Source organism: Stegostoma tigrinum, chromosome 10, assembly GCF_030684315.1.
Source record: "Stegostoma tigrinum isolate sSteTig4 chromosome 10, sSteTig4.hap1, whole genome shotgun sequence".
Classification (NCBI taxonomy): domain Eukaryota; kingdom Metazoa; phylum Chordata; class Chondrichthyes; order Orectolobiformes; family Stegostomatidae; genus Stegostoma; species Stegostoma tigrinum.
Genome location: NC_081363.1, coordinates 28170275 through 28196751, shown reverse-complemented (window position 1 = coordinate 28196751; position 26477 = coordinate 28170275). Strand labels below are relative to the sequence as shown.

The following is a 26477-nucleotide window of genomic DNA, read 5'->3' as shown; positions in this document are numbered from 1 at the left end:
AGCCCAGCGAGTCCCCACCTCCCTAACCATTCCTCCCGCCTCAACACCCACACCCATTTCCTACCCACTAACCTCATCCCGCCCTCCCCCGACCTGTCCATCCTCCCTGGACTGACCTATACCCGCTAACTCCCCACCTACATTCACCTTCACTGGTTCTAACCCCGCCTCTTTGACATGTCTCCTCTCACCCCATCTTCTCCTTTATCCATCTTCTACCCACCTCCGTCTCTCTATTTATTTCAGAATCCCCTTCCCCTCCTCCATTTCTGAAGAAGGGTCTTGACCAGAAACATCAAGCTTTTCTGCTCCTCAGATGCCGCTTGGTCTGTTGTGTTCATCCAGCTTCACACAGTGTTATCTCAGATTGTCCAGCATCGGCAGTTCATACTGATTGTTAGTGAACCAAACGGCAATGTAGCCAACATTCTGTGACATGATTCACAAATGATCAGAAGAATATGGCAAAAATTTGTAAATATAAAGCACGGTAACATTGACAAGTAGTTAACTGGCTAAGATTTTCCAGCAACTCATCAAAAATTCATTTATTTGGCTGCTACAGAAGGGTTTACAATATGGCCTATTACAAGTAACAAATGCTGTTTTAACATATTATAATATGGTCTTGCAAGAAATTAAATAAAAATCAAAGCAGCGAAGCATGAATTGGTCAACAGTTTGCATTTCTATTCTGGAATTTTCAACAGTAATAGTATAGTCTCAAAGTCCAATTTCAAATCAATTCAGGACCCTGATATGCTGCAGCATAAATTGTCGCTCTCTTGGTGACATGGCATTCTGAGTTTCAATTAACAAAAGGGAACAGAAGCAGCTTTCAGGAATAAGAGTTGAAACAATCTTGAAAATATTTGGGAAAAAAAGTGGGTTGGACTGCCCGAAAGCACTTGATTTATTATAAAAGCTTTTCTTTCACAGCAGCCATTACCCAGAAATAGTACTGATAATCTAGACGAGTCTGATGATCAGAATATTTACCAGGAATAAAAATAAACTTCAATGTCACTTGTGGCATTCTAACAAACTGCATTTTCACGTGGATTACGGTGAAACATAAAAAACAGGAGCAAGAATAGACCATTCAGCCATTTCAGCCTGCTCCGTCGCTCAATATGATCAATATATCTCATTCCCACTTTCCCCAAAAGTGCTCATAACAGGGAATAGCACTGCGTTTTTTTTTCCAAAAATTACTTGTGGGACTTGGCAGAAGAAACAGATAGTATTTGCTGCAGCAGTATCCCAAAGGCCGTGGTGCCTACCCAGTGCCAAAGTTCTGGACATTTCTTCTGGGCTGGGACTTTGAGTAGGATGAGAAGGAACTTGTTGTCATAGATACCAATGACAAGAATAGGCAAGAGGGATTATGAGCAACTTGGAGCCAAAGTCAAAGGCAGACCATGAAAAAGGTAGTAAATCGGCAGATTACTACCCAAACCAGGTACAACTGGCTTAGGTAATAAAACATTAGAGAGAGAAATGCTTGACTCAGACTGGTGTGGAAGAAATGAGTTCAGATTCATGGGGCACTTGCACAGGGCTGAGGAAATCTCGGATTTCATTTGCACCATCCTGGGATTAGTGTCCAGGTGAACTAATGACTAAAGTTAAGGAAATGACTTTAAACTACTTCAATTAATCCCTCCCTAAATGAATTAAAGTTTAACAGAGCAAAAAAGAGAGAGCGCCGAAGGGCAGGGTAGTGAACAAACAAATGTAACAAGGGCAGTAAATAAAGCAGAAGAGAGTGCAACAAATTATAAAGAAAATAAAAAAGTGTTAATGGCAGAAAGTCAAACCCATGCTCTTTATCTGAATGTATACAATATTTATAAAGATAGTGTGCGGTTAGCACAAGGAAATAAATATGACTAGTCAGTTATAACGAAAACATGTTTGCAAGATGGTCAGGATCTCAAACTGAAATATTCAAGGATATCTAAAGTTCTGGGAAGATAAGCAAAAGTAAAAATGGAGAGGACATAGATTGTTAATAAAGAATAGCATTAATGTAGTGATGAATAGTGACATAGATGCAATAAATCACGCTCTGTAATCAGTTTGAGTCGAAATAAGAAGCAACAAGGGAAATAATGCCAGTCAACATAGCATTGTTAAAGGCAATTCATGCTTGGCAACTTTGCTAGATGAATGCTGGATTAATTACTGGATTATGTATTAGTATGGATCAGGGATTTGTTTTTCGTGTGTTAACAGAATCAGGATTAAAATCAGTCTTTTTGAAGTTGTAACAAGTAAAATGCCACAGGGACACGGGCAATTATTTACATTCGAGATTAGTTAATTGGAGGGGGGTGCACTTTTCAGATGGTATAATATGGGTGCGCTAGAACAGTTAGTTTCAGAGGTAAAAAAGGTTGTGAATCACGGTATCAGCAGAGGAGCTGAGGTAGCAGGTTGGTGAGGGGGAAGTCATCTTACAGATGTTGAAGATGTTCATGACTTCATTGGTACACAGTTGAAAACTCATCTCAGGGTCAAATTGAACATTGGGTTTCAATCAATCAGTTTGATACAGCTTTAGCCAAGGAGAGAAATGGAGTCAAATGTGAGGTCAGAAATGAAGACAGTTTTAACCATCATAATTAGTAATTCATAAGAAATTTTGCAACAGTGACAAATCAGAGCAGGAAGGCATTTATGGTGCAGTCATGCAATGCTGGGACAGGAAATTCAGGAGGAATTAAAGTTTTTTTAAAATACTTCACATTTACACCAACATCTTTAGCAGCTAGCAGTAAAAACACACCAGGATGCAGCATAAGCCTGGATGGTTGTGAAGCCTGCAAATAAAATTATCGACATTTAAATATTGCTTTTAAAAATTTGCTTCACAATAAATGCAAGAGCTTTCAAAATGAGTCAGGAAAGAGAAAAAGATACATGTTTTTTTTTAAATGACAAACATCATGATGTTTGCTTGTTAAATGGAAAGTATTAATTTAGGTAATTGGGAATATGCAACTTTTATGCAGAGTACTACAAAACCAAGCTGCACAAAATGAACTCGAGATATAAGCAAGAGCTGCGAATGCTGGAGTCAGAAATAACAGGGTGGAGCTTGAGAAACACAGTAAGCCAAGCAGCATCAGTGAAGCAGGCAAGTTGACTTTTCAGGTCAGGATCCTTCTTCAGAAAAAGGGTCCTAACCTTAAAACGTCAACTTTCTTGCTCCTCTGATGCTGCCTGGCCTGTTGTGCTCCTTCAGCTCCACAATGTGTTATTTCTGCACAAATGAACTATTTGGACAATTATTTACTAATTTAAATCAATAAATAATCCATTCAAAAAGGAACAAAGCCAACATAATATGCTGCTATACCAGTTTAGTTTTAGCATTCTATCTACACTCAGAAAAATGAATTAAACAGATGTTTTAATGTTCCATTTACCAAACCACAGGAAAACATATAGATACTTTTAGTCTGAACCTCCAGAATAGGTGAGACTTGAACCCAAGCCTTTGAGCTCAAAGGCATGGACACTACCACTGTGCCACAAGAACACAGAATGGAGGGTTACCTTGAGGCAATTAAAATCACCGTGCTCAACATTTACTTGGTCTAGGCCCGACATATCACGACCTCCAACAGCTTCAGCTGTCAGCTGAAATTTTTGTCAAAGGAACTGTAATATGACAAATTAGGATCTCCTAAAATCTTTATGATGGAAAGAAAAGTTTACAATGTTTTAACTCTTTGTTATTACTCGGCTGTAGAAACAGGTCTCAAAAAAGGTGTACAACACCTAAGTAGTTGCCAAGTTTTTAGTTTCTCAGCCTAATTGTGTATTTAACAGCCATGTTACTAGATTATTTTCACCATACTACCTTTTCAAAGTCAAAACAAGAAAGTTTTGATTTGAAATACAACTGAAGAGATGATTTTTCTTTTAATTTCCATACCACAGTAATATACTAGCAGAATATGTATTTTAAGCAAATTAAAGTGGTGCTACTGCAATTTAGTTTTAAAAAGGAGAAAAAACACTTATTCAACTAAGGCAATTCAAAACATGGTTGCTAATTGTCATTTGACCTGTGATGCACAACCATGCCATCCATTACCGACTTATCTGATTTTCCTGATGTATCAGGAAACAACTAATTAACAGGAATCTATCCTCTGGTTCATTCAGAATTCCATTCCAAAATCACTTCACAGGTTGCTGTTCCTCAGTAAGCTCTTCGACCTCTCAAACTATGACAACACTTAACATCTCTTATCCTAACTTTGCAACTAGTTTGTTTTTAAACATTTCCTCGAGCAAATTCTCGCAAATACCAATAGCTAATTCAAAATATCATTCACGAGAGAAAATTGATATTACAAGATCAGTCTTAGGACTTTAAAAAACCATCTTATACATAACCAGTATTAAAGAAAAAATAAATTAGATTTATCCCTACTTAGGATTACAGAAATAGGCACTCTTCAGGGGGAAAAAAAAAAGCAATCTGTATCTATGAACAATGACGACCTTCTGGCAAAATATTCTTCTGGCCAAGTGATTAATATAAACGCATCACAACATTTGCGGTTTTCTTATCCTGCCCAATCAGAAGTAAATTCTACACATAATGGACAATTCTTGAAAGGAATGAAAGCTCAGGTTTAGGAACCCCAGTTTTTAATTGCTTTAAATCTAACATATCATTTTATCACATTTTCTTTCTCCAGAAAAATGTACAGTTGGTTTTATTTTTCAACCAGTTACTGGGATTCATAAGAAGAATCTCGAAGGAAGACCTTACAAAGACATATTCCACACATCTGTTACCTTTTGCAAATATAATTCTATATGAGCCTCCTATTTACTTCAAAAATCAGAGGAGCCCTCCTTTGTGGCTTGTGATTAGTTACTTTATCAAACTTCAGTCTGAAAATTTGTGTCGTTACTTCCAGGTTTTCTTTTGCATAACAGGCTTCTAGGTTTTGTCCAACTAGATTCTGGAGATACATGCTACCCCACATTTTCTCAGCATTGAAAATTTATCCTTATGTTCCTTCAAGGCCTCACAATGCAAAACACAAAGTCTTCTAAAGTCATCTTGGACTTGAAACTGTTTTCCTCCCCACAGATGCTAGATTTTGCCAAAACTTTCTATTCTAGTTTGATTTCCAGCATCTGTGGTATTTTGCTTCAATTAGAAGTATTTATGAAGCATGGTTGTAATCTATTAAAATGCAATAGTCAAAACTGCACAAAGTTACATTAAAAGACCATCAGTTTCAAAAGGATGACTGAGTGATAAGTGACTCAGAATGCAGAGCTCCTTGCTCGACTTGGAATAGGGCCACTGGAGTCCTATGTCCACCAGAGGCGAGTAGGGTGGAATGTCAGAAAAACGGTAACTTCATCAGCACAGCACTTCTTCCCTGAAGCATCAGCTTCAAATTGTGCACTTAAAACTTTGGATGGATTGGTGATGGAAATGATTATGCCTCTTTTGAACCAGAATGTATTTAAAATCCCTTATAATATGGTGATTAGTCTTGCACACGTCACCGCAGTGAGCATCAAATCAGTAGCTTAAATAATATTTTTCCTTTGGTTTATTTCTTGTGTATACTTGTAGAACCTGTTAACACTCATTATCTTGCGCTGTAGTTTGTCCACAACAACCCAAAATCCTTTTCCCATGCTTCACTTAGTATAAGACCCCAATCTGATTGCTCACTTAAATCTAACTAAACTGTTGATGCATGCAAAATAATTTCTATTCGCCCTATTTCCTTAGAAGGTCCAGAAGCTCGTGAATCAAGATATATTATTTTTCAATGTTACTGTCTGGTTAATCCCATTAAGTCTGTCAATATTTTTTTCAGATTAAGACAGACAAAGTTGGGACTATTAATTGTCTGAGCACATAAATAGGGAGCATGTATGTCACCATGGGATAAGGAGGAAACTGAGGGAGCCCTCATGGTACAGTGGCAGTGTTCCTACCCATGGACTGGAAGGCCTGTGCTCAAGATTCACGTGCTCCAGAGGTACAGTCATACAGTCAAACAGCATGGAAACAAAGCCTTCAAGCCAACCAGTCCATGCCGAACATAATCCCAAACTAAACTAGTCCCACCTGCCTGATCCTGAACCATGTCTCTCCAAACTTGTCCTATTCATGCATCTATCCTAATGTCTTAAATGCTGTAATTGTACCTACATCCACCATCTCGTCACAAAATTCATTCCACACGTGAACCACCCAGTGCCTCTCGCCTTTTTTAATCTGACTTCTCTCGCCATAAGAATGTGCGGCCTAGACTTATTAGTAGTTCCAAGGCTATCATTTTATTAAGTTCTATCAACACACCTCAACCTCCTACACTCCAATGAATAAAGTCCCAGCCTATCCAGCTTTTCCTTATAACTCAAACCTTCCATACCCGACATCATCCTGGTAAATCTCTTAACCCTCTCCAGCTTCATAATATCCTTTCTACAATTGGGCAACCAGAACTGGATACAGTGTTCCAGAAGAGGCCTCACCAATGTCCTGTACAATTTCAATAATGGCATCCCAACTCATATACTCAAAAGGACTAAGCAATGAAGACAAGCACGCCAAACACCTTTTTAACCACCCCTGTCTAAACGTGACACAGAAACTTCAAATTAAGTACCTGCACCCCCAAGTACCTCTGTTCTACAACACTACCCAAGGCTCTACCGTTAATTGTATAAAGCCTAGACCTGCTTCCTGTATCAAATTGCAAAACCTCACATTTAACCAGATTGAACTCCATCTGCCATTTTACAGCTCATTGACCTATTTGATCAAGATCCCATTATAATCTTAGGAAACCTCCTTCCATATCTATTATGCTACCAATTTTGCTCTTAATATGCTACCCATATTCTCATCCAAATCATTTAAATAAATGGCCAAAGACGACCCATAACCGATCCCTGTGAAACACTGCTGGTCACAGGCTTCCAGTCCGAAAAGCAACCCTCCATTATTACTCTATCTCCTGCCATCGAGCTATTTAGGTATCCAATTAGCAAGCTCACCCTGAATCCCAAGTGACCAATCTTACTAATTAGTCTACCATGCAGAACCTTGTCAAAGGCTTTACTAAAATCGAAAACATCTACTGCACTGCCAATCTGAGTATTTTGAAGAGGTTACAAATCAAGTTTGAGACACTATTTTCCTTGCACAAAACCATGCTATCTCCATTCAATTTTTGCCTCTCTAAATGTCCATAAATCCTATTACCTCTAACAATTTACCCACAACCAAAATCAGACTCAGATGTATCATCCCCCAGTTTCTCTTTACAATCTTCTGTAAAACAAAGGTACAACATTAACCACCCTCCAGTCATCAGGCAACTCAACCATAGTTATAGATGATGCAAATATTTCTGCAAGGGGTCTCAATTTCATCCCTTACTTGCCAAAATATTTTGGGATACATTAGGTCAGGCCCCGGAGATCTTTCCACCTTTATATTCTTTAAAAACTCCCAAACTTCCTCTTCTGTAATGTGAAATGGTTTTAAAACTATTAATGTTTATTGCTCTGCATTCTCTAGACTCCATTTCTTTCTGATACAAAATATTCATTTAGTATCGCTCCCATCTCCTGGGGTTCAACACAAAGACAACCTCCTTCATCTTGAAGAGGCTCTACCCTTTCTCTAGTTACCCTCTTACCTTTGATATATTTGTAGAATCTCTTTGGATTATCCTTAACCTTATCTGCCAATGCAGATTTTTCTGATGAAGGGTCTAGGCCTGAAACATCAGCTTTCCTGCTCCTAAGATGCTGCTTGGCCGGCTGTGTTCATCCAGCTCCACATTGGTTATGGAAAAGGATAACCTTTTCAAACTAACAGAATTCTGATTGCTAGATCCAAATGTGTAACAACATCTCTGAACAGACTGATTCGGAAAAACAAGTTAAACTAGAACATTAAGGGCAGCACAGTGGTTAGCACTGCAGCCTCACAGCGCCAGGGACCCAGATTCGATTCCAGCTTTGGGTAACATTCTCCCGGTGTCTGCATGGGTTTCCTCCCACAGTCCAAAGATGTGCAGGCTAGGTGGATCAGCCATGCTAAATTGCCTGCAGTGTTCAGGGGTGTGCGGGTTATAGGGGGATGGGTCTAGGTGGGATGCTCCAAGGGGCGGTGTGGACTTGTTGGGCCAAAGGACCTGTTTCCACACTGTAGGGAATCTAATGTAATTAAGGAGGAAATTGAGGAGTTCAATAAACTCTCCCTTAAAAGTAAAAGATCTACATTTTGATTACAATTTTGAAACTGCCTTGGAATCAATTAATAACCAATATTTTTTACCTTGACCACCTTTGTAAGTAGAATGTTAAGTTGCCACAGTGCAAGTGAACCAAGTGACTGCTCTCTCACGAGAGGGAGGCAACTGGTGGGGAGTTTAAAGTGAGCATTAGCACACCTCAGGTGAGGGGCTAGATTGAGGGGGCAGGACCTTCATGTGAACCTCAGGTGGTGTGAAAATTGATCCTGTGCTGTTGGCAGTCTGCAGTGCAAGCAAGCCATCTAGTCAACTGAGCTAACTGACCCACCCTAATAGGAGGAAGATTATAATTGACCATTTAAAGTAACTTTTGGGAAAAAAAACGGCTGAGGAACAAAAGCTCATTGTATACTACAAAAGTAGCAGTAAGATACAAATCACCCAGTTTAAATATGAATTGCAAAGCTCAATAACCAAATGGTTAGAATGTTTACTGTCAATTAAATTGGGTTGGGAACACGTTCAACACAAGTCTAGATTACTGACTAGAAATTGCTCATATTCCATTTTAAGCCAAGGTCTTTTTGTTAGGGTGGGGTGGGGGCAGAAAAGTCCAAAACTAGAGGGAGGTGGTTTAAAATGAGAGGGGAAAAGATTTAAGGAGGACCTGTGGGGTAACATTTTCACGCAGAGAGTGGTCCGTGTATGGAATAAGCTGCCAGAGTATTGGATGAATACGTGTATATTTACAACATTTAAAAGGCATCTAGATGGGTACATGAATAGGAAGGGTTAACAGGGATATGGGCCAAATGCTGGCAAATGGAATTAGGTCAGATTGGGTGGTCTGGACAAGTTGGACCGAAAGGTCTGTTTCCATGCTGTATGACTCTATAAGTCTTATTTTTTTTTCCAGAAACAGTGAGATCATTTTTGTTCTGTAAAATGATTACAAATAGTCATTTGGTAGTACAGAACAGCATGGCTAAAAAGAGACATTTTATCAAAACTTTTCAAGTTGCACTCAAATCAGGTTTTTTTTACAAGAATACAAATTCAATAGGGTAAATCAACACATACTGCATAAGAGACTGGTGCTGATTGGTTGGCAAGTGGACTGATTGGTAGAGCTGTTCTCACTAATTTTCTTACTGGCTGTACGGTGTGGGGCATAGAACATCGGAGCAGCTGCGCATGTACACAACTTACAGGGAAAGTTGTTACAGGCACTGACATGAAGAATACACCAGTTAATGCTGACTGGCAGTTAACTGCCAGAGATAGTAGGAACTGCAGATGCTGGAACATCTGAGATAACAAGGTGCTGAGCTGGAGGAACACGTCAAGTCAAGCAGCATCACAGGAGCAGGAATTTCTGAAGAAGGGTCTAGGCCCAAAACATCAGCTTTCCTGCTCGGCCTGCTGTGTTCATCTAGCTCCCCGTGCTGTTATCTCAGTTAACAGCCAGGCTGTGTTTAAATTTTAAAACACACAGGTTGATTTTGATCAGAGATAATGGGAACTGCAAATGCTGGAGAATCCAAGATAACGAAAGTGTGAAGGTGGATGAACACAGCAGGCCAAGCAGCATCCCAGGAGCACAACCAGCTCTTTTAATAAGCTCAAACTCAACACAAGAGATAACTATTCACAGGTCAGCGCACTGATTCAGAAATAATTCATTTCTCAAGGCAATCTGGTTTAAAATTTAACAAGACTTTGCTGTTAACTATCAATCATCTTCTGCCACCTTCATATGAAATTCAATTGAGAACATTTTTAACAGACCTTTTATTTCCTCATTTCAAAAGCAGGCAGTTGAGTCCAGAACTGATTTGAAGATAAACTGTTCAGAGGAATATGACCAACACTGGACTCTCTGATTCAGAGAGGTATACAGCATGGAAACAGACCCTGCAGCCCAATTTGCCCATGACGCCCAGTTTGCACAATTAATCTAGTCCCATTTGCCTGCCATTGGTCCATATCCCTTCACACTTATCCCATTCATGTGCATGCCTAAATGTTTCTTAAATGACAAGACTGTACTCTCCTCCACCACGACTTCTGGCAGCCTATTCCAGAAATTCACCACCCTCTGTGCAGAAAAAAAATTACCCCTCTGAAGCTTTTTGTATCTCTCCCTTCTCCCCTTAAACCTACATTCTCTAGTTTTAGAATCTCGCCCAGAGAAAAGCTGTTGGCTGTCTACCTTAACTATGCTCCTCATGATTTTATATACCTCTAAAAGGTCACCACTGAATCCTAAATTTCAGGGGAAAAAAATCCCAGCCTATCCAGCTTCTCCTTATAACTGATGCCTTCCAGTCCACATAGCATCCTAGGAAGTCTTTTCTGCACTCTAATTTAATAATATCCTTTCTATGGTAGAGTGACCAGAACTGCATACAGCACTCCAAATGTGGCCTCACCAGTGTCTTGTATAGCCGCAACAAGACATCCCAACTCCTGCACTTAGTGCTCTAACCAATGAAAGCAAGCATGCCGATAGCCTTCTTTACCACCCTGTACACCTGTGACTCCACTTTCAATGAACTGTGAACCTGTACCCCTAGATCTCTGCTCTATAACACTGCCCAAAGCCCTACCAAACTCCCGCCCTGGTTTGATCCATCAAAATACAACTAAGGTTCTTGAGTAGATCTGTAGCTCAGGTTGGGTTCACTTGCCGAGCTGGTTCATTTTTTGCCAACATTGTTACCCAGCTGGGTAACATCATCAGAAGTGCTGTTGTGTTTTCTCGCCTGGTATTTAAACTCTGGATTTGATTATCTTTCCTTTGCAATGGTGTATACACAGGGTCAGGTTCTACATGTTTTTTGATGGCCTTCTTGGTGGAGAAACAAGGCTACCACGTCAACCCTGTGCCAAATGCTAACTCGAACCAAAGACCCCTTGGTCTAAGGACAAAACCAACATAATATACAAAATTCCATGCAAGGACTGCGATAAACATTACGTTGGGCAGACAGAAAAAAAAACTGGCCACAAGGGTACATGAACACCAAGTAGCAACAAAAAGACACGACCAATACTCACTCATTTCCACTCACATGGATAAGAACCACCAGTTTGATTGGGACAACTCCAGGATCCTAGGACAGGCCAAACAGAGACAAGCACGGGAATTCCTAGAGGCCTGTTCTCCACTAAGAAGGCCACCAAACACATAGAACAAGACCCTATATACACTCAAAACTGCAAAGTAAACCCTGAAATGAGGTAACCCAATCCAACAGATCCCAGAGTTTAAATACCTGGCAGGGCAGGAAAACACGACAGCACTTCATCAGAGGCTGCACTGATGATGTTACCCAGCAGGGTAATAAAACGTCTGTGAACTAATGAACCAGCTCAGTGAGTGAACCAACCAACAGCAAAATTCAACACCTTGCATTTATCCAAATTAAACACCATCTGCCATTCCTCAGTGCACTAGCCCAGTTGATCAAGATCTCACTGTATTCCCAGATAACATTCTTCACTGTGTACTACACCACCAATCGTAATGTCACCCACAAACTTACTAACTATACCTTCTAAATTCTCATTTAATTCATTTTATATAAGTGATGAATAACAGTGGACCTAGCACTGATCCCTGTGGCACACCGCTGAACACAGGTCTGTGGTTTAAAAAACAACCCTCTACCACCATTCCTGTTTTCTACCTTCAAGCTGATTTTGCATCTAGTTGGCTACCTCTTCCTGGCTCCTATGAGATTTAACCTTACTTAACAACCCACCATGCAGTACCTTGTCAAAAGGTCTTGCTAAAGTCCATATAGACAATATCTACACACTATTCTCATCCACTTTCTTGCTGCAACTTTTTATTAAAAAAAAACAAATTTGAGAGATACTATTTCCTACACAAAGCTATGCTGACTATTCCAAATGAGTCCTTGCCCCTCTGCAAATGCCTGTAGATCCTGTCTTTCAAAATCAGCTCTAACAACTTATCTATGACAGACATTAGGCTCACCAGTCTGTAGTTCCCAGACAATTCCCTGCAGCCTCTCTTATATAATGGCATAACATCAGCCTCATTACAATCTTTGGGCCTTCACCCATGGCTGTGAATAATACAAATATCTCCGCTACCGAGCCCTCAATTTCCTCCCTGGCCTTCCCCAAAGTCCTGGGATACACTTCATCAGGTCCTGGGTTACGTGACTTGACATTATAAATACAAATGCCCATTTCACAACTAACTAAAATCTTACTTTATTGCTGTTTGTTAATAACAATTTGGTCAATAAAGGCATGCTATGCTATACTTTATAAACCAGTTCCATATTAATTTACCTGCTATGTTACTCCCTTATAAAAAGGTACAAATATTACACAGTTCTTTAGCATGATATCCATACATCTGGGGCTCCAAAATGAGTTCAATTAAACACATCTTCACATTGATAAAGATACAAATGTTATGTGGCAAGAAACTGCTCAAACCAGGGAGGATGTGTGTTATATTAGTTACATCTCAGCTGGAGTCCCAAGGCTTTACCAATCTCACATTATTGAATAATATCTAATAACATGAATGGAAAACTCTTTATGTAGACAATGGGCAAGTACAAGATTTGGCTCATTGTTGTACTCAAAGCTGAATATCCTGAGAGCAGGATGCAATGTCACATTACCACTTTTGACTATCAAAAGGCAAATAAGTGGAGGCAAGGAGAGATGTACACAAACTAATTCATTGTAAAACATCCATGTAGTAGAAAGGCCAATTTACCTGCTCAGAGGATTCGTACAATAATTTATCCATGTGTACAATGATGACTACATAAAATTTGCTTTAATTTCCAATCTGTGCATTAAATTAAATATCATTTAAGCTAAGATATTTGAAGATACAAGCACCACAAACTGAAATCAATCTTTAACATTGTCCACATACTTTAAAAGAGAACATAACTTCAAATGTTTATTTTAAATGATAATGGACATTCACAATAATTAACACTTTTAATTGCAATAGTAATATAGTACATTAAGTACATGTAATAGAGGAGTATGCCACACAGTCATTAACTATAAATAGTAAACAATACAAATCTAAGTACAAACAAAAAAATATAACCTTGCAAATTTTCTGGGACACAAATGTTTTCTCCAGGGTACTTCTGGAGTTTGCACTGTTTCATTCAGCCATAGTCCTATTGAATGGCAGAACAGGCCCGAGGGGCAAACAGCCTAATCCTGCTCACAATTCATGTTCATGAAGTGGGCTTCTGCATTTAAGTTCTATAATTCAGTTCAGATACAAATTTTCAAATTCCTCAGCACATATTAAAATAGATTAATAGGAATTCTGGGTAAGGAATTTAAATTGCAAGCGAAAGCCAACAATTCAACACACTCAATTAGGAAATAGCTGACTCACAAGCCAATACTCTCAGGGGTTAGTAGTAACAATTTCTCCACTGACTACATTTTTACACAAAGCTTTAAGTTGCATAATACTACACTGAGCCAGAATGCAACATGCTGTAGGGAATTTCCATTCGTTCTCTGATCCCACCCATGTTATCAGAAGAAAACATATGCACAAATCTCAAACCATCTGCAGCAGTACACAACTCTTACTGATCAGCTGAAAAATTGCAGGAGACAGAGAGACAGGCCAGATGAAAATCTAAAGACAAAATAATTTTTAAAATATGCTTTCAAATGAATAGGATCATAACAGCAAAGGAAACTTATTAGACCTATTAAATGGACACATCAGCAGCACTGCAAACAGTCAAAACTATTTTCCAGCATAATGGACAGGTGTAAAGAGTTTCCATTTCAGATCATTGCTCTAAATTGTAGAATCATATGTTGAGCCCTTCTGCTGTGCCTTGCCTTAGATGGGATTTGGACTCTATTCTTATTGACATGATCAGATGATAGAATGCCAGTTTTCCCACCCAAGTTTCAACCGTATTGCTCGAGTCCAGTCACAAAACAAACACACACACACACACACGTTGGTAACACCAACTGTGACAAATCCAAGCAAATAAGTGACTGTTAACCAGCCTGATGCAGTTTTAGAATGAACATTAACTCCTACAAAGCTAAATACATTTGTGTGCCAGTGAACAAAGAATTAATTAAGTTTATTTCTAGGGAATAGGACAGAAATCCAAAGAAGGGTTTATTGTTAAATTCATGCAGAAGGAACCTAGATTAAGTCACACGCATGCAGGATACACCTCAACATTATGAACTGAACATTAATGAACAGTATTTGAGTGTACTGAAGACAGCTATAGGGATGTTAACATCTGGATCAATTGAGCAGGATACTTCTCTGGAAAATTCTAAGGAGGTCTTTCCCCAGATAATAGAATTTGTTTGAACGAACGTGGGAAACTGTTTTTACTGGTAAGCAAGTCGAGAATGAAGGAAGGGAGCATAAATACAATCAACAGATCAAAGAGAAATAAGCAGTGATGAGAATGGCACTCATAACATGGAGTTGCTAAAGCATGCAGCAAGAAAGAGCTTAAGAAAAGACTTCACATATTCATGAGGGGGCAAGTAAAGTGGGAAGACATTCAAAAGAGGTTCTTGTGAAATATAAACACTGGCAAAAATCAGTTCGGCCAAAGAATCGAATTGTTTTATGTTGTGCAACAAACAAAAATGAGAAAAGGGTGGGTTAGATAGTTAGTCATCTTTCCATTCCACTTGAGATTCCTACTGAAATAAATCTACCGGAACACAAGTAGTATTAGGTCAACCACCTCACCCTTTCATAGAGTATGATGTCTTGCCCAGTCAGTTAGCATAATTTTAAACTGTAGAGAGATTGGAAAGGGACCAAAGCCTATCTTTTGTAAATATTTCAAAACAAAAAATTGATGCAGAATGTGAGTGTTACAAAACGCCTGCAAACAAATGTTATGAATTTCATAACAGCATTTCACCTACAGCAGCATCATTAATGCTCTATAATGGAAGCTAAAAAGCTATTTTGCGAATAGAATAGACCTGATGCTAGTATTATTAAAAAAACACAACAAATCTAACCTTCAGCAGATGGTTGATGAACATTTCCACAATATTTGGACTGAATAGTGCACAAATAGATTCAGCAAACATGTTCTGATGAGGCAAGCATTATTTTATTTCACAGAATCCCTACACAGTGTGGAAACAGGTCATTCAACCCACAAGTCCACGCCGGCCCTCTAAAGAGCATCCCACCCTGACCAATTCCCCTACCTCTACCTTTTCCTTGTCTAACCCACCTAAACACCCTTGGGCACAATGGGCAATTTAGCAAGCCCAATGCACCTACCCTGCACATCTTTGGACCGTGGGAGGAAACTGGAGCACCCAAAGGAAACCCACGCAGACACAGAGAGTATGTGCAAACTCGCCCAAGGCTGGAATTGAACCTGGGTCCCTCGCGCTGTGAGGCAGCAGTGCTAACCACTGAGTCACCATGCTAAATCTTTCAAACATTAAGCACCCTAAAAACATTTGAATTAAATTTCTGCCCCCATTGTATTTAATATTCAAAGTAAACAATTAAATTGTGACACTTAAAAACTAGGAGCCCTGTAGTGTGTTTCTACATGTTAGAAATGTTTAATTACATCAAATGTGGTCAATGCATAGAAACACATTCAAGAATATACCAAATACCTGACTAACAACTGTCAAGGTATTTTAAGCATTAAATTGGGGTACGACATTTGAAACCATAGTTAAAATATATTTAACATTGAGAAATTAAACTCAATCACTGAATGCATTGACCCCAAAATAATATAGCCTTGGCATTACCCCACTACTACTGTACTGATACTAGTAAAATGCTTGACAGTCCATTTTTATCCAAGTTGTTTTTTGTTTTAGATCTGAAAACTAATCAAGATTAAAATTACTTGCAAATCAATAACACTACCCAACATTGAAACGAAGCAGGTTAGATCAAAATCAAAGGTGGCTGTGGTTGAATTTTTGATTCCCTCACTTTCGTTAATCTGCTATTGATTTGTAGTAAACTTCTTTATGGTATCAGCCTATACCACTATACAAAATCAGCAATCTAATACATGGTGATCGTCACAACTGAATTAAGCATTCCGCAGGCTAGAGCTGAAACAGTTATAGGTATCAAACTCCAGTCAAGATACTGAAGGGAGGTACCACGTGGAAGATACCACTACAGAAATAAAACTCAGCAGACCGCTGTTCATTCTCAGCCTACACATCAGGCTTAGGTCAGTGCAGCCTCTTCAACAAAACTATTACAGTTGCTCAATGGTGATGACTGTATCATGATTACAGTTACAGTACTACAAATCTGTTCAAATCCTTCAATGGCCAGTTATGAAGTTGAATTTCAATGTACCTGATATTTCCTTGGGCTAGACAAACTATGATCATGTGAGCAATCATTTTGTTGTAAAATCCAAACTGGTTCACAAATGTTCTTCGGAGAAGTAAATGAACATTTGAAGGCATTCTGCTACCACTCTGGAATCTGCCGGATGCCTTTCTTGTCAAAATTACGACACCGCTTCCTAATGCGATTGCTTCTGGCCTTGCTTGCTTGTCAAAAGAACAGTGAGAAATAAAAATCATAATATAAATAACTACAGTTTGGATGATAATGGAATAGTGTAGGTCAGATTGGTTTCACAGGTCGGCGCAACATCGAGGACTGAGGGGCCAGTACTGCGCTGTAATGTTCTATGTACAGTTGGATAACAGAATCAACCTTGCCTGTATCATCCAAATCAAGGCCTCAATGAAGTGAGGCAAAAATAACGCCAACTTCCCACGGCATAGTGCCATTGATTCCAGCTAGGAAGAATGCACGAAAAAAACAGGACTATTGATACTCCATGCCTTATACATCAGTGAGGTTGCTGGCTACGAACAGTTATTTGGTACTTGGAAGAAAAGCGGAAGGCAGAAAGTCCGAGAGTTGAGAGAAAGGTATTACTTGCAGGCACATGGTGGCTGGAAGATAACTCAACTAGTGTTGGAATGGGGAACACAAGAATTTACTGAGAGAGTTGTTTTGCTGGTACAAAGTCGCATTGTGAAGGGGTGCATGGTTGGATGATTTAAGACTTGCTGTGCCTATGAGAAAGATGAACTACTTGCAAATTTTAAGCTAAGAGAAATTTCATCTCAAAAATTTCTACTGTATTTAAGGGCTATTATCAAATCCGAAGGCAGACAGGTTTAATGACCCACTTGGTCAATTAAGTAACGTCTGACTGCAAATCAAATACTTATCAGTATTTCTGCAGGAGGAAAGAAAAAGCATCCTCATCAACCATTATCAGCATAGTTGACAACAAGAAAACTCAGGCATCCTCTCAGATCAAACAGATTTCATTTGGTACCGCAGAAACAAATTTCCTGAAATATCAAAAGGGTATCCAGTTAACAATGTTTAAATCAATGTCTTTCCGCATATATTTTATTACCCTGATAAATAACATCAATGCAGCCTCCAATGAAGCACCATTGTGTTTTCCCACCTGTAACTTAAACTCTGGAGTCTGTTGAGCTGGATTACCTCACTTCAGTTTTCCATCGCAGTGGAGCGTATATGGGTCAAGCTCTGTGTGTTTCTTCAATGAGTACCAGTAATATTGCATGAACAACACCAGGAAGATAGCACACAACACGCTCATTCCTTCCTAGCCCAAGGAAATATCAGGTAAATTGAAATTCAACTTCATAACTGGCCATTGAAGGATTTGAACAGATTTGTAGTACTGTAACTGTAATCATGATACAGTCATCACCATTGAGCAACTGTAATAGTTTTGTTGAAGAGGCTGCACTGACCTAAGCCTGATGTGTAGGCTGAGAATGAACAGCGGTCTGCTGAGTTTTATTTCTGTAGTGGTATCTTCCACGTGGTACCTCCCTTCAGTATCTTGCCAGAAGCAAGTTACATCAGGAACACATCTGAACCAGCACCAAGACTCCTACGACCACTAGGCATCAGAGTAGCACACAAACCCAAATCAACCCTACAACCGCTCATCCAAACCAAATACCCACTACCCACTATGGACAGGACCAATGTAATATTCAACAGTCCTTGCAGAGACCGTGACAAACACTACATCAGACAAATAGGAAGGAAGTTAGCAAGTAACATGAACATCAACTGGCTACAAAAAGACATGACCAATACTCACTCATCTCTATCCACATGGATAAGGAGAACCATCAATTCGACTGGGATAACACCAAGATCCTGGGACAAGCAAAGCAGAGACAAGCACGGGAATTCCTAGAAGCCTGGTACTCCACGAAAAAAGCCATCAAGAAACACAGAGCTCAACCCCATATACACTCCAATGCAAAGAAAAACTGGAAAAAAAGAGATAATCCAGCTCAACAGACTCCAGAGTTTTAAACAGGCGGGAAAACACAACGGCGCTTCATCGGAGGCTGCACTGATGAGATTACCCAGCAGGGTAATGAAACGTTTGTGGGAAAACAATGAACCAGCTCGGGGAGCCAACCAACCATCCACAACCCAAGCTTCAAATCTTCTCTAAAACCTTAATGTTTAATATCAGTTTAAACGGCTTTCACCATTACCTAGAAATCTGGCAGACCATAAGCAAAAACGCATCAGTTCTGAAAACTCTTAGTATCTAACTGCGCGAGTTGGAGAGATTAAAAATAAAGAAACAAAGTTCAGGAGGCCATTCAAGCCCCAAATTTACTGAAATTAATTACATCCTGTCTGATCTGCACAACAACTTACCTTTACACCATATCACTTGATGCATTTTACTTTGTTTCTCCCATTAGCCACAAGTGTTGCTCCTTTTTTTTAAAAAAGGTCTCATGGGATGATGCTGCTACTGGCAGGGCCAATATTTGAAGCCCAACCCTAACTACCATGAAACTGAGCGGCTAGTGAACCCATTTCAGAGGTGGGTTAAGAGCTGTGGGCCTGGAATTTCATGGTGAAACCTGTCCTTGCACAGTTTGACCTAAGAGGTCACTCGCAAATCACATGGTTTTGTGACAATAGATGGTAGCTTTAGGCACCTTACTTATACTAGTTTTAATTAAAAAAAATTAAATTCAAATTCCCACACCTGCCTTGGTGGGATTTGAACCCATGTCCAGATGCAATCTGAGCTTCTGGATCCCTAGGCCAGTGACAAGTTGCTCGTTATCCTCTCTTTCCATCTGGTCTTAAGCCTTCCACTTGTTATTTCTGGCTGTCCCATTTCCATCACTGACCTCATCACGTTTCCTCTCTCTTCACACTTGTCTCAGCATTGACACCTTAGTGTCCAGTTACTGCTCCATACGTCAAGATTATTGCACTTACTCATGAACCCGGTCTCTCAAATGCTTACAAGATTCCTCCCTCCTGTTTCAGCAAAACTTTTCTATCACAAAACTATACTGCATTTCTTCCAATTACTCTAACGTGAACTAATCTACTGCTTTGTTTCTATTTCCATATATTATTCATCTGCCATCACTAATCCCACATTGGGCTTGCTCATTTTCTCTAATTCCTTGCTTAAAGATTTTCTTCTCAAAACGCTCCTTCTCATCTTCTTGCCTCTGCTCAAACTGATGTCTGTAAAGCCAGGTCTTGGTCGACTTACTTTCATACCCTTGTCTTTCAATACCTTTCTTTCTTCCAGGTCTCCAGTTATGTTTGCATTATTCCCACCAGGGATATTGTTTTTTCTCTACTACAATAATTGACAACAGCACTTCCCATCTCACTTGTTCAATTAGAATACCCATGACAATAAGGTAGAGGCAAAGGTTCAGTGTCAAGCTTGTTGCATTCTGACTTAGTATGCCTCCCATTCGTCCGAGCAGCCACAGTATTTCTGGAGTGAACAGTGCAGTTTTTTACTAGCTTTAAGAATGTTTTTGAGGCTATAACCAATAAAGGTAAAAGGGAATAAGCAGATACAGGATACATGAATTTCCACAGCACATGCAATAAGGTGTTAGATAAAAAGGTTCATGGGCAGTTGACACTACTAAAATAGCACAGAGAGAACTGAGTTACAGAAAGGATAGGAGTAATGTATTAGCACAGAAAGAATGGAGTAACAGACAGGAAGAGAAGATGATGACTAATGGCTGTTTTCAAATTAGCAAGCTGTAACTAGTGGAGTACTGCAAGGATCAGTGCTAGAATTTCAGCCATTTCCAATCTATATTAGTGAGTTAGACAAAGAGACTGAGTAATGTATCTAAGTTGACTGGCCAACGCTAGGTGCAACTGTAAAATGTGCAGTGGGCACAAAGAGACTGCAAAGAGTTACTAATAGGTTAACTGAGTGAGCAACAAAGTTGCAGATGGAGTGTGATGTGGGGAAGCATGGAGGTTTTTTAACTTTGATAGTCAGAAAAGCTGAATATTGAAAAGGCAAGGCACTTCCTAATGTTGATGAACAGAGACTTGGGAGCATTCAGACAAGGAACAAAGTTAGCATTCAGCTACAGCAAGCTATCAGAAACAAATGACTTATTAATCTTTTTGCAAGGAGCCTGAAGTACAAGAATAAGGAAGTCTTAATGCAATTCAATAGTGCCATACCTAGAATAACAGACAGAATACACATATGGATATACACGTATGGAAAACAGTACATACTCCTTGAATGAGTGGCTAAGTTGGGCTTAAACACATTGTAGAAGAAAAGAGGTGATCTCATTGAAACATACTAAAAGGGCTTAATAGTGTAGACAGAGAAATTGCTCCCATGGTTGGAGAAATCTAGAATATGAAACTCAGTCTGTTAGAAAATCATGTTAGGCAGAGGTGAGGAGGATTCTTTTACTCAGATGAATTTTTGGAATTGTCTACCTCCAAAGAATGGGATATCCCATCGGTGAGTTATTTAAAGGTGAAATGTATATATAGTTAGGCAGACCGTGTCTCTCATGGGATCAAAGGATATGGGAAGCGGACATGAAAGTGTAGTTAATGATCAACCATGATTATATTTATTAGAGGACCAGTCTACATGACAGCATTTCCTAAAGTGGCAGCTGGGACCCCAAACAGGATGTGAACTATAATTTGGGGTCACAAGCTTAAGGCAGCAATAGCCAACTCTTACCTATTCCCATTGTTCCATTACAGGTTCTCTTTCTCCTCCCAGACCTTGGACAGGTTGCAACAGTTTAAGCCCCAAAACTGGGTTCACAACAGAGAAAAAGTTTGGGAAGCATTGCTATGTGGTTTACCCGTGCTCCTATTCGAAATGTTGCAAAATCTAAAGGTTGAATATATTCCTAAATTAGCTGGGTCTAATTCTTCATTTGTAGCTGCTTGATCTTAATTACCCCATCAGAAAATATTTTTGCTGCATCTACCCCAAATAATTTTAGTATGTTACACAACTAGATGAGATTATCAAACTACATCTTCTGTAAATGCAAGATAAACCAAGGTTATGCAACTGGTCCTCAATTTAACACTCAAAACATTATTATTCTGATGAATCTGCACTGCACCATAACCATTATACCTTTCCTGAGGCATGCTGCCAGAACTCAATGCAGGAGTCAAGATATGATCAAATTAATTGGGCACTCCCATGTTAACCTATGTTCTACCCCATGCAAAACAAACTGGTGACAACAGACTCACATCAGAAACCACTGTCTGCAAAAGAGACAAGTATAGTATTAGGACTTAAATTATTTAAATGTGAACTCTGATATACCAGAGAGATTCAGAAAAAGTATTCCTTCCATGATTAATCAATGCCTCAACTTAATATCATGTTAACTAAGGCAAAGAAGCTATCAAGCATTTCCCAACAGCAGTGATGTTACAACGCATTAGAATAGTTTCACTCTGCCAAGACGACAGTTCCTGTACCAAAAAGTGAATCTTTCTGGAAGAAAAAGTTGGAAAGTTTAACAGTGGTTCTCCTGTTTCCTTTATCCATTCAGAGCTTCAGGTGTGTAAACCAAAGTTCTAGGTTTCATCTCTGATTTATCAGGAATAACTAATATGATTGATGCATACTACAGGCGATATCTAACTGCCACTACATCACTTTCCTGCAACCTGCTCTCCTCTACCTTTCTTTTTTAAAAATAACCTGCAGTGATTATGATTAGTCTAATCCTAAGTCTTGATGTACTTCATTATATGTTTGGTGATATTCATTCCTGGTATTGATCTGTACTGCAGTCTTTTGACTTCTAACTAGCATTTCCCAGCAATAAGAACATTCCTGTAAGAACACCCTTTGCCAAGAAACGTTACGGCTAGAAACAAGACCAAGAGGACACAGGGAAACCAAACAACCAAATGGGAGATCATTTGAAAAGCTGAAGACAGCAATGACCTACAAATGAAATTTAATTTATTAGATTTGCAGGAAAACTCAGCAGGCCTAGCAGCATTTGTAAAGAGAAAACAGAGTTAACATTTCAAATCCAATGATTTTTTTCAGAATCCCACAGACACTGTGCTCAAAACATAGTTAATTCTGCTTTCTCTTCACAAGTGCTGCCAGGCCTGCTGAGTTTCTGTAGTATTTTCCATTATTGCTTGGCTCCAATCTGCAGCATCCAGAGTTCCTTGCTCTAAGTTTACTTAAAAACACTTAAAGAAGTGTAAATTACATACTATGACTGTACTTATAACAAAAGGATGGCTACACCACCACACTTTTCATGTCATCCTCAAGAGGAGCAACACTGTTAGACACTAATTTTAAAAAGTCCATCTAACTGATTAGGAAAAGCCACGGTGCAGTTGTTCCACATTCGAGAAAAGCAGTAACAAAATAAGGATTTAGATATTACTCAAATTGTACTCATGACTTTGACAGTCAATTGAGGCATTCAACTGAAATATTCCAATATTACCACCTTCTCCTACCAATAACTAATTAATACCTAAAATCAGCAGTGACACAAAGATGTTCTGCTTGTGGGAATGAGAAAGATAACATGCATGTTTTCTGTTTAAGTAAAGCTTCCTAAGGACTGACTTCAAAAGGTATATCTGACAGGGGCTGTAGATTTTCAAACTCAGGCAGTATTGTACTTCTGCTTAAAAAGATACGCATGCTAGCAAGTGTGCTGCAAGAAGGACACCCAGTTTCAAATAATACAGGCACAATAAGTGTTCTTTTTAAATTTATTGTAGGGTTTTTTGGCTAAAATCTTTTGCCACTTTGAAAATCTGCTTTTAGTTATATTGAGCCAAGCGGTCTCAAATTCAGATGTCAGTCTGCACCGAGATAAGTGAACTTGAAGATGGTAGAAATCAGGCTTAAGTGGCTGGGCTCAAAGAAAACATTATGCAAACAAAAGAACTTGGCACAACCTTGATCATTATCCAGTAGCAGCTGGCAGAAACAGCGCATATAGATAGCATTTGACTTAGCATTCATAATGCTTCTTCCTTTGCTCCACCTCCCACAAATAAAATGGGTTGCAAAAAAAAATCACAACTAGGCAGAGAAGAATAGCATATTAAATAAAATGCCAAAGTATGGCCGGTATTCAACAAAAACTAGTACAGCCTTTGGTAAAGATGAGAGCAGATTCTGGGGAAAAGAAAGCAGAAACATTTTCTTTGAAATATACATTTATATATCAGATCAGGATATAATTCAAGAATATGTTCAAACCGCCTACAATGAAAATATAGTTTTCTTTCCAACCATAAAAAAGACTAATTCCATTCAAAACTGTGACAGTCAAACCTGTCTGTTTTACCGCATATATCCAAGTAGTATCCAAATTATTTGACTTAAAACTGCAAAATACCATTATACTTCATAACAATTTGTGGGAGACTATACTTCCAAACATCATTTCAACAATTACAGGTAAAATATAGCCAACTGTAGAATAGAACATGCCCAATCAGTGCAAGTAATTTACTTTAATTATCATATTTGCAAAAGGTTTCTCATTTTTGTCACAATCTTAAAGTGTGCAGCATTCATTAGTTATGTTTTAAAAACTCATTCACGAGATATGCACATTGTTGGATTGGCCAACCTTTTTTTAACCCATTCATGAACAGTGGTTTGCTAGGCCATTTCAGAGGGGGAGGCAAGAGTCAGCCACATTACTGTGAATCTGGAATGACATTTGGACCAGATCAGGTAAGGACGGCAAATTTCCTTCTCTAAAGGACATGAATAAACCAGATAGGTATTTTTACTTGAGTAAAAACAAGTTACTTGGAGACAACAAGAACTGCAGATGCTGGAAGCTAGAGTCAATAAATATGAAGCCAGAAGAGAACAGCAGGTCAGACAGTCCTGAAGAAGGGTTTCGGCCTGAAACGTTGCCTTCCCTGCTCCTCGGGTATTGTCTGACCTGCTGTTCTTTTCCAGCTCCACATTCATTGAGTAAAATTAGTAATAAAGTTGCTATCAGACTAAATTTTCACTCCAGACTTTTACTGAATCCAAAAATTTCACCATCTGCCATTGTAGGATTCAAACCCATATCCTTGTAACATTAATTTATAATTCTGGATTACTAGTCCAGTGGCATCTGATGCACAGCTGCATAAGAAAAATGCAATAGTACCTTTGGTTTACTTTACTTATTGTCATTTGCACATTTCTATCATAATCAGAAACTACAATAATTCAATCTTGCTGTAGAACCATAGCTCCCATCAGTCTAAAAGTTCTCTAGGATAAAGTATAGCTAGCTATAATAAATTTAGAAGACCATTAGACTATCTATTGTTCACTGATGCATAGAATGTAACGGAGCAACTCACCCGATCGACGTAAGTTAAGGTTACAGATTACCACAACTCATAAGTTATTAACAAATTAAAATGATATCTAAAGCATGTATTTGAAATCAGTACCCGCACAAGAAACAGTTATAAAAGTCACCTCCTCTAGAGACCTTTGTTACTTCAGCAACAGGGAATGAACTGTGAAGTCACTGTCAGCTTGGCAACCACAAAGGCTTTGGGTCAAATGGACAGCAGGGGAGTAACAATCATGTCCTTTAAAACTCACCACAACAAGCTACATAGAAAACATGTAAATAACAATCAGGCAAAGCATTTTAACCATTAAAGTATAGATAGGGAATGGGAAGAGAGTTGGGGGGGGGGGGGAGAATCCATGCAAATTCCAAGTCTCCTACAAGCCGACACTTAAGTGCCCTGAAACAAAAATAAGGTGCTGGGAAAATTCAGGACTGGTAGCATCTGTGGACAGAAAGCAGGGTTAACATTTCGAGTCCTTCTTCGGAACTTCAGAAGCGCCAGATCTACTGAGTTTTTTTCCAGCAACTTCTGTTTCTGATTTCCAGCAGCCGCAGTTTTATGTCTGTTTTCCTGAAGTGCCCAGGTTAAGCATTTTATAGACAAGTGAACTTACACAAATAGACACCCTCATTCTATTACGGAAACCTGTCCAGCAACTTAAAACAAAGTTATTTCTCCCAATTCAATCCACTGCCCTGTGTGTATCGAGTTGAAAGTTAGGCACATTAATAACAATGTCCATTTTTTTTTAAAAAGGGGTTAAAAAACACTGAAATGAGGCAGGCCTGACCGTTGCTTACCCTTCAGCAGAGGCAGGGGGGTCAAGTCGACGGCTTTGCCCTGGATCCTGTACTGCAAGGAACTGTGCGAGCGCTTCTGCTTGGACTTGCGTACGGACTTCCGAGAAAATCCGTCTACTTTCTCCACCGGCGACGTGACGGTGGGCGAGGACATGTCCCCTCTCGACCGAGCCGAGTCACCAGCTCACCTCGGGGGCGGGGGGAAACAGCAGCCGGGGAGAATGGAGAGGAGGGAGGTGTAGGGGTGGGGGGTTATGTGTGTGGAATTGACACAAGACAAACACAAGAGGCAGAGAGCCCACCCCGGGTCTCTCACACACACACACACACACACAAAGCCGGGTAAACAGGGCCTTCCCCACTCCCCTCACCCCCAACTCCCACCAATCCCTCCCTCCCTCAAAGTCCCAGGCCTGCCTCCCGGTGCCGAGCGAGTCACTGCCCCAGGGGAGCCCGGCCTTGTTCTCCAGTCCGTATCCAGAGGGGTCGGGTTTTAGGAAGGTCGGGAAGAGGTGAGGGTGTGGAAGGTGAAAGGGTTGGGACGCCGCCTCTCTTCGCTCACTTCATTAAACCGCGGATCAGCCGGACCGGCGGCAGCGCGTGTTCTGAGAGCTCCTTCCTCTGGAA

The 26477-nt window shown here is 39.6% G+C and overlaps 1 protein-coding gene across 1 annotated transcript in view; it reads right to left on the bottom strand.

The window, feature by feature from the left end:
* Positions 1-26232, bottom strand: part of ppp2r5eb (protein phosphatase 2, regulatory subunit B', epsilon isoform b) — a 93543-nt gene extending 67311 nt beyond the window's left edge. The window contains exon 1 of the mRNA XM_048537752.2: positions 25851-26232. Within this exon, the coding sequence (XP_048393709.1) occupies positions 25851-26004 (154 nt within the window). The 5' untranslated portion in view covers positions 26005-26232. The remainder of the gene's footprint in view (positions 1-25850) is intronic.
* Between the last annotated feature and the right edge of the window lie 245 nt (positions 26233-26477).